General features: G+C 44.4%; 1 protein-coding gene across 8 annotated transcripts in view; it reads right to left on the bottom strand.

The window, feature by feature from the left end:
- RFX8 (RFX family member 8, lacking RFX DNA binding domain) overlaps positions 1-9,327 on the bottom strand; it is a 51,302-nt gene that overhangs the window by 18,725 nt on the left and 23,250 nt on the right. For 5 of the 8 annotated variants that reach the window (XM_025213163.1, XM_025213160.1, XM_014523593.2 and 2 more), the window contains 3 exons: positions 6,714-6,827; positions 5,589-5,739; positions 2,100-2,158 (listed from right to left, as the gene is read on the bottom strand). The exons of 1 other annotated variant lie outside the window; for it this stretch is intronic. In XM_025213163.1, coding sequence (XP_025068948.1) covers positions 2,100-2,158; positions 5,589-5,739; positions 6,714-6,827 — 324 coding nt within the window. The remainder of the gene's footprint in view (positions 1-2,099; positions 2,159-5,588; positions 5,740-6,713; positions 6,828-9,327) is intronic. 2 more of the 8 variants (XM_025213164.1, XM_025213165.1) reach the window with 2 other exon arrangements.

A 9,327-nucleotide genomic window follows, 5' to 3' on the forward strand; every position in this document is an offset into this window, starting at 1 on the left:
CCATGCCTCCTGGGATGTGTACAGTGGCAGGAACTGCCATCCCTATCCTGCACCCCCCAGACAAGCCGCGAATTTGTCTCGTTTCCTGCCCCGACTTGGGGCGGGGTGAGTGCAGGGGTCCCGAGGCCTCTGTCTCCTCTGGCCCAGCAGTGCAGCTAAGGCTGGCTCCGCTCTGACTCTCCTGTTGGGAGCTGGGCTGCAGGGGTTTGGAAGGGGCCCCTTCCCATCTAGTGCTGCTGGGGAAAGCCACTTGGACCCCGCCAAGCTGCGGGGGGCACATGCCAGCCTCTTCTCCCTGCTCTGGCTGAATGTACACACACATACACATGCACACACACAGGTGTGCACACACACAAGCATGCACACTTTACTCTCACTCTGCACATGGACATAGACAAAAAACACACTCTCCATGCCATGAACAGACACATACATGCACAGACAGACAGACACACACACACTTTCCCCTCACAGGACTTCCTCCCTTCCCCACTCTTGATCACACAGAGGCAGTCCTCCCTCACCCCCCACCACTGTGACCTGCCTGTGGCTCAGACTAGCTCCCCACCCGGCCCCTATTACACTTACCTGCAGGAAGTTGCTGCCCAGGTGTCCCATACAGCCACGTAGATGCAGAGGGCTGGGCTGGGTTGGGCCAGGAGTGCTATGCTGCGTCTCTGCAGGCAGGCTGCAGCACTGGGAGGGGTGGCTGCAGAAGGGCTATGATGAATCTGGGGGGGCTATAGTCCCCAAGGCCCTCCCAACACTGCTGCCCACAAAGGCACAGTGCAGCACAGTGCTTCTGACCTGGCCTAGCCCAACTGCCTCACATCCTCCGGCCAGGTGGGCTGTAGCTATCTTGGCTCGGCTAGGCCCCCGCCCCACCAGGTGCAGTGCCACCTGGCCCAGCTCTCTTCCCTCCCCTCCCCCAGGCATGGCATGGCTCTCCTGGCCCAGCCCCAGCCCTGCCCCATTGGTGGAGGGGCCCTGCTTCCAGGTCCCAGGGAAGCAAATGCGAAAGCCGCGGTTTTAAACTTGGTGCCATTTTTGTCTCCCTCTTAGGAGACAAAAATGGACGCCGAGTTTAAAACTGCAGCTTCCACTTCCCTGGTGATGAGGATCCCAGGGTCCTGAACTGGTAGAGGCCCCTGGGCTGGTGCCTAGCTGGCCCATCCATTAATCTGCCTATGATCATGGCTCTGCCCTGGCTCTGGAGTAAGCTGCCCCCCCAGTGAAGATCCGAGCGGCTCCAGAGCAGCCCCCTACCCTGCTCTGCCATGTGCCCTGCCAGCACAGCTGAGGCTGGTCTCCATGACAACTCAAGCCTGGAGCTTTCATGCACAGCGGCAGCGGGCCCCAGCCACACGCAGGGGCCGCTGGGAAATGGAGTCCACTGCTGACCAGATCCAGCCTGAGGGTTGGACTTTGCCGATCCATGCTGTAGAGGCAAAGCTTGAGTCCTTGCAGACAAAATAAGCACTTCCTATCCTCACACAGGGTGGCTGAGTTGAAAGAAAAAAGAGTGCCTCTCTAGAGCTGATTTAGTGATCAGCACCTTCTGAGTAGTTGGCACAGTCAGCTATGTGAATGGGGAGGATGGAGGAGCAACAATTATTTTGCCCAGGATGGAAAAATACCAGTAGCTAGGGATAGCCTGGTTTGCAGGCCCCTTCCCCTGTTCTTTGGCAATTTATCTCCTTTAGAGAGGCCACAGAGTCAAGTGGGGCTCTATCACCTTTTCTGATTAATCTTGGGTCGTAGGGAGGAAAATGTGTGGCTACCATTGTTATCCTCAATGTCATCCACCTGCCTTAAACTGGACAGTCTATTGCTTTTCACAGTGTAGGTCCCTGATTCTATTAGAGAGATTTCTTCAGGATCCAGAGTAGGAAAGAATGCCAAAGAGAGTGCTCCTGGTGTGTAGATTTGGTGGAGACAGGAAGGCGAGGCATGATGTAATCACCAATCAGTTAGTTAAGGCAGTAAACAAACATAAAGCACTGTTTTACTGTGATATTCCTACAGTATGGTATGAATTAGGCTAGACTTAGGGGTGAGTGTTTCATGGATCCTGTTTTTCAAAAGTACTTGAAACATACCTTCACCATATTAGAAAGATACGTCTTTCTTCTTATTCTTTTCACAAAAACAGTCACTTCTGTTAAAGAGAAAGAGGCCATTTTACATCCTGAAGGACACTAATGAAGACACGCTAACTCAGAGCTTTAGAGAGGGCACTCAGCCAGCATCCTGAAGTATCAAGCTCCATCACTCTAAAGCTTGCAGTTAGCAAACAGGAGCTGCCCTGTGAACACTGTTCCCTATACCTCAAATCAATACGGCCATGATGAGAGGATGAAACCTCAACGTTTCCAACCAACACATTTTTCTTCTTATCTGACAGCAATAGACTTTCATATTACAATTTAACAACAATTAAAAGAACATTCATTACACATCTTTTGATATTTAACATTTTAAATATTCACCTTTCAGCTTTTACAGCTGTGAAGGGTAAATATTAAATTATATGCTGGGCACTATACAAACTTTAAGAGGTCCCTGTCTGATCTAAGGATAAAAAAAAAATTAAAATATATTTTGAAGTATAGAGATCTCCAATGATACTATAAAACAAGTTAGAGAACATTCCAGCTAAGCTGTATTTTCCTTTGATTTGGGCCCTTGGTCTTCTGAGACTATGCAAACCATGTGAACCAGAAGGCCACAGATATATATTTCTGGAAGAGCTCTAACATATACAAAAATCTATGTTAAAAGACTAGTATTAAGGATGCCAAGCCAAGTGTTCAAAAGTTAGGATATGCCAGAATTAAGGTTACTTATGCAACTTCAGCTCATCCTCCTTGTTTATATGCATTATGATGTGGTTTTCAGTTATACAATCATGCACTATTTTATCCATAGGAGCCTTGCTTCATTCAGTGCACAGGATGGATGGTGCTCACTTAATGTGAGCCTATTTAATATCTTGTTTAGCCTCACTCTTCAGTAAATGGACTTTATTTATTATACACTATGCATATCTTGCTCTGAAGACAGAATTGTTAATTTCCTCATGTGCTCATCACTATAGTACCTGAGAGCTTTGCAAACATTAATTATCTTCAAAAACCCTCATGAGCAGAAAGGATGGTGTTAGCCACAACCTACAGATGGGAAGTGAGGCACTGAGTGATTAAGGTCAAAAGTATTCACTAATTTTGAGTTCCCAATATAAGACAGGCCCAAATCCGACTCCCTTTTAGGTTAATAAATAGCACTTACACAGCTAAACTTGATCACATACGTGGAATTAAGGGCCACTTGCATAGATTTTACATCTTGCTCCCCTTTCTATAACTTTGCTCTGTCTCAGAGTATGCTCTGAAGGGATCCACTCTGGTCATTTACTCTCTGGCCCATGGCTGTCTATCCAATGGCTATTACAGCAAAATGCAGAAGCAACATTGTCAGCAGCTAGAACCCAGAACACTTCACTTTGAAGTGCAGTGTGTCACTAAGCTACACACCCATTTGTTTCCTTTTCTTCTTGTCCTACATAAACTTCCATACAAGATGCTCTTGGACCTGCAAGTCCATGGCGGGGTGGTGAGAGCACAAAACATGGGTCTCCCACTCCCTAGACAAGTGCCCAAACCACTAAGCTGTTTAGCTAAAAAGTAGGAAGGTCCTCCTCCTTTTTCTCCCTTAGCAACCTAAGTCCTTTTCAGATCAGTCTCTTCTTCATCTTACCCATTCATCCCCACTGGTTCCTAGTTTCAGTTTTTTGTCCAGACAGTCCAGTCTTCCCACTCCACCACAGCTGCTCAACTGATTTCAGTGCTCCACTTGCACAGCCGATTGTGTTACGATCCTCCTGGCTTCCAATCCCAGTCCTCACAACAAGTCTCAGTCATTTCCAGCTTCCCTTCTTGGTTTCCTGTCCCAATATCCCTGTCTAGTTTTTCCTCTCCAGCTCTCAGTTGCAGTTTCTCATCTCCTTGTACACTCCCAGTCTCAACAGACTTCTTCCAATCTAGTCCTTTTCCTCCTTGCTGTTTTGCCTATGCCCTGTTTGGATTGAATCAAATAGTTTTTTCTTCCATCCTACCTGCAGTGGGCTCATTTGATGTACAGGCTTTCTACTGTCACTTCTAGTTCTAGGCCCCACCCAGCCTGGAGCAGCTGGGAACAGCCATTAAAGGGAAAATCTGGCTTTGTCCTTGTTGCTCTGGCCTGAAGCAAATCTCACTGTGGGGATGATGCATAGACAGTTTGCTCAGCAGTAGGAGCTGTTTAAAGGCTCAAGCAAGCTAATCTTTAGATATTCAGGAGAATCTTTAGAGATTTTATCTATTAAACTCTTAAGTCTTTACTGAGTATGAGTAGGGACCTACCGAAATCGTGATTTCACGGATTTAGCAGAAAATGCAAAATCCGGAATTGTCTGAAAATAAAATTCTGGCTCCCCAGAGGGAGCCAGCACTCCTCATGGCACTGTGGCCAGGCTTCATAGCCCACCAGTGGGGAAGGGGAAAGCAGGGGCTGATGGCACAGAGGAAAACCCAAGATTCATAGGTTCATAGACATTAGGGCTGGAAGGGACCTTAGAAGATCATCGAGTCCAGCCCCCTGCCCCAGGGGCAGGAAGTCAGCATGGGGGGGGACAGGGGACGGGACACGCACACAACCATGATAAGCCCTCAAAAGTGGCAGCTGGCCCTGCAATCTCCCCACAAAATTGGCTGGCTGCCTCCTCAAGTTGGATAGATCCCTAAGAATGAGCAAATGATACTGTTCAAAGGCTTTAACATGGCCCAATTTGGAGGGGATAGTCATAAGAACAGTGGAAGATCCCTGATCTAAATTCCTCCTCCTCAGTACCAAATTTAAAGTTTGCGCTTCAAAGCATGATGATGCTGGAGTATTACAAAAAAAAAATCTCAAGGATTATATTACCATGGGCAAAATAATGGTTAAAGTTTGAAAAAGTTATATGCAATTGAAAATACAGCCTTATGATGGGAAGTGTCAGAGAACCTTAATAAAATAGCATGCTACCAGCCCCGAGTCTAATAATTTCACAAATGAATAAGAACTTTACAAACCGTTATCACTATTTACCTGTTGGTAAATTTGCACTTAGTCATTTAAATTTACAAAACTACTAAACTGGTAATATAGTATAACTTTAAGACAAAATCTGCTGTTATTTTTAGCTGTTCTTGGCTACCATGTACGTTCATATTATTCATAATCTTCATTATCTTTTATGTTGCCAGAGTGATCATACTGGGGTACTGATACAGTTTTGATTAGCATGGATAGCATGAAATGGGCATAGTCCCCGCTCCTTTTTTTGTTAATTATACAAAACTATGTCTTTTTGGTAGCAGCCAACTAATCCCTATCACAGTTATCCAATCTGACAGTTTTTCAAGTTCATTTAAAAAATGGTTTTGTAATATAGTCATCTTTACAGAGTAAATTAAGCCTAAAAGCAGATTGACCATTATGTTTTGGATATCTTTCCTTCCTACATATCTACCTATCTTATAATATCTCCATATTATACTGAAACATACCTTTTATTTTGAGCACCCGTAGCAGTAGCGGAAAATCTTCCAAAGCACTAACTAGCCAAATGCTAACATTTTTACTAAACAATCTGACCGACTTTAAATATTGTATAGAGACATCTTCCAGGAAATCATGAAGCAGAATGCTCTCCATTTCCTGAAATAAAATGTCATAGGGAATATACAAATTTCATATAATTGATATGCTACATCTGTTTATAGCGTCATGAGATGTGATTCAGATTTATGCCATAAGTGTAATTTCTATTGGACACCTGTTTCTTCTTCTACTGAAGTGAATGGCTAAACTTTCACTGATTTTAATGACGTTAGGAACAGATTCTAATTGTAAATGCCTAAACGTCACTGCTTTAATAAGTTATCTACCAGTATTATTATAACCAGTTTCAGGTAAAAGATAAATTCTATGGCTGAAGAACTGAGTGTTTTGATCCTGATGTTTCAATAAGAAAACACATACTGCTGTCAAAATCAAAAACATAATTGAAAAAACAAATGATAAAGAGCAATAATAAAATGTTCATTCTTATTAGTCACATGTACTCTCATGTCAGAACAGACGAAGCTTGTAAAAACACATTCATTCCACTAGTGCAGGCCATGGACTTTCAAAGGAGCCTATGGACATTCACTGAGAGTTGAGTGCCAAACTCCAACAGGCTTCTTTGAAAATCCCAAACAATTTCTAGGAGTGACTAGAAATAATGGTCACAAGCTGGCAGAGGGTAGATTCAGGCTAGATATCAGGAGGCACTACTTCACTGTCAGGGCGGCTAGGATCTGGAACCAACTTCCAGGAGAAGTGGTGCTGGCTCCTACCCTGGGGGTCTTTAAGAGGAGGCTAGATGAACACCTTGCCAGGGTCGTTTGACCCCAGTACTCTTTCCTGCCATGGCAGGGGGTCGGACTTGATGATCTGCTCAGTTTCTGACCCTACCAACTATGAAACTATGAATGTTTCAACACAGAATGCAAAAAAAACCCGCTTAAAATTCAGACAGAATTTCCATGGTAAAGGCACATAAACAATTGTGATTTTTTTTTAGGTAGCAATATCTTAAAAACATGATTGTAAAATAATTACAATAAACAATTGTGCATCTGCAGTACCTTGAATAGCTGTCTATCGTAGCATTTAAACAACTGGCACATGTCTGGCAATGACATGAGCATTATTATTTCAGGCTGCAAAGACTTCCAAAAAGATGCGATACAGTCTTCCACCTATGGTATAAGGTCCTTAATTAATTTTCATTTGAACTCACACTTATGGAATACTAAAGAGAGTACAATAAAACAACACTTCTTAGAACAGCAAAGAAAGGAGCTCCCATGGAAATGGTTATGGTTCTTTGGTTTTCTGGCAAGCATAGCCCAGATGGAGGCAGAAGTTAGAACATCAGGGCCAGGGGCAGACATTACATATAAACTGGTTGAAATGATCAGAAACTGGTTTAAACCTGTAACAGAACATAAGTTCAGTGCACATAAACCCATTTCAAAATGGCTGAAACTGGTTTAAGATAAATCTGGTTGAATGTAGTATCGGACTTAACTGATCTGGGTCAAACCGGTTTATGCAATGTCTGTCCCAGACCCCTACCTGGTTTAAGTTAAACCAGAATCCCCAGCATCCCAGAAGCTTTGCAGCTCCAGAGAGCAGAGCTGGCCCTGCCCCTGTGCTCCTTAGCCAGAGCTCCAGCAGAGATTGCAGGCACAGCAGGGTCTGCCTTGCTTCCCCCTGCCCCCTGCCTTGCTGCTCAAGCAGGGTCCCACCTTCCCTCCCTCCCACAGCATGGACCCCAGCCCCATGGACCCTAGGCATGCAGTATGCTAGCTGATGCTAAGCAGTGTCTATCTGTGTGTGTCTCCAATTTCACTGGGACAGGCAGATAGAACAGTGTCCGCTTAGGGCTTTTTGGAGCTAATCAATAGTTAGCTGGTAATATCCCTCCATTTCTTCCTTGGAAAAAGCTGTTTAAGAAGAGCTTGAACTAATGAGAGAGGCTTTTGTTTTGTTGATGCACTGATAAACACTATTATCAGCCCCCTGATGGCTCCCTCGCCTGTCAGGTTTACAGACAGTATGAAGAAGCAGGGAGAGGGAGATTGTTACGCTCAGTATTATCAACAGATGCATGCACTGCACACCCCTCCTTTACCTCAGAGTGTTAGCACGGGGCTGCTGTCTGGCAACACTCCCAGCCCTTGAGCAGCGAGTAGGAAAAAGTCTGGGATGGTGCAGGCATGCTCAGGTGGTGGGTGGGCATTGACACTCCTCCCTAATCAGAGCATCCTGCCAGGGCCTGACCACACCTTTCTCAGCTCAGCACTATGGAAGGCTGCTCTAGCGCCCCCCTGCAGCTTCTAGCCTGAGCCACTGCAGGCATGTGCCTGAATTTCCCTAGATCAGAGAGAATGTCTGTACAGTTGCAAACCAGTTCAATCTAGCCAGGTTAGACTAACCTGAAAAGATTGAATCAATTCAGGCTCAGGCTTTTTGAATGTCTGTCCCTAGCCCAGGTTAAACTTCATGTTAAACTTTAGAAAGAAGTATCAAAATGGGGGGAAAGACATAAGAAATGTAAATGTGATTCCACATAAAGGTATTAAATGATTTAGTATAAAGTAGAAATTTCAGAAGAGCAGTTCTACACACCCCTGCTTAACTCTTGTTTCTATACAAATCAGCTTAAACACAGGGCAGAAGCCTTGTTCTTTGCCATTTCCCAAGCTTTTGGATTTTTGGTGAGAGTAAATATCTGGTCCTTAAGAAGTGTTTTAACTCGAGCATATCTGTATAGATTACTTAGCATATGTATAATTAGCTGTAAACAACCAATACAACTGACATGCCAATATTCATAATATATCTTCTAAGGTGAAAAACAAGAACTAATTATGAGGATAACTTTAATAACATTTACATTGCTTGGGATCTGGGAATGAAACCTGTTGGGACAGAAAAAGAAATCTACCTGTAGCATGAAATGCATACCTTAATTCCATGACCCCAAGGAACCCACTGTTAGCTTCAGTGGCACAATTCCTCTAAACAAAAAGATAACCTTAAACTCAAGGAGTAGACTTGTGGCTTCCTCCACTACATCCGTAAATGGAAGAGCCAGAGGAGCTACCACAACAGGGATTGTACAGACCTTTCCTCAAAACAGGGGTGCATTATGGCATGGGGGCCTACTTTACCACTGGACTGATAGCACCACATGGCCATGGGTAGAGGCTGAGGGAAAGACTATTTTCTCTGAACTATTCAGACTAGACACTAGGGTCAAGTTCCATAAAAGGGACGTAGGAGCTTAGCTCCTGATCTGGAGTCCACAGCCCTGCGTTGAGTGTTTAAATCCCTATACAATGCATGGAGAGAATTAGGTGTCTCAGAATGAGATTTACAACATACATGCTGTGTAGGTAACTGACTAAGATAGCCAACAGAAAAGAGGAGAGAGGAACAAGTTGAATTCTACTGCTCTCAAGGCTTTGATGCCTAACCCTGGATTGCAAGGAGATAGCTATGACAAACTAGGATTTGCAGCTCAAACCCTCTTCCAGTTAGCTGCCTATATCATTCCTTTCAAAAACAAAGCCATGGTCCCTTCTTTCCTTGATATCAAGTGGCAAGGTGCTCCCCTTTTCATAGATTCATAGACGTTAGGGTCGGAAGGGACCTCAATAGATCATCGAGTCCGACCCCCTGCATAAGCAG

This window comes from Alligator sinensis, unplaced genomic scaffold (genome assembly GCF_000455745.1).
Source record: "Alligator sinensis unplaced genomic scaffold, ASM45574v1 scaffold680_1, whole genome shotgun sequence".
NCBI classification, from domain to species: domain Eukaryota; kingdom Metazoa; phylum Chordata; order Crocodylia; family Alligatoridae; genus Alligator; species Alligator sinensis.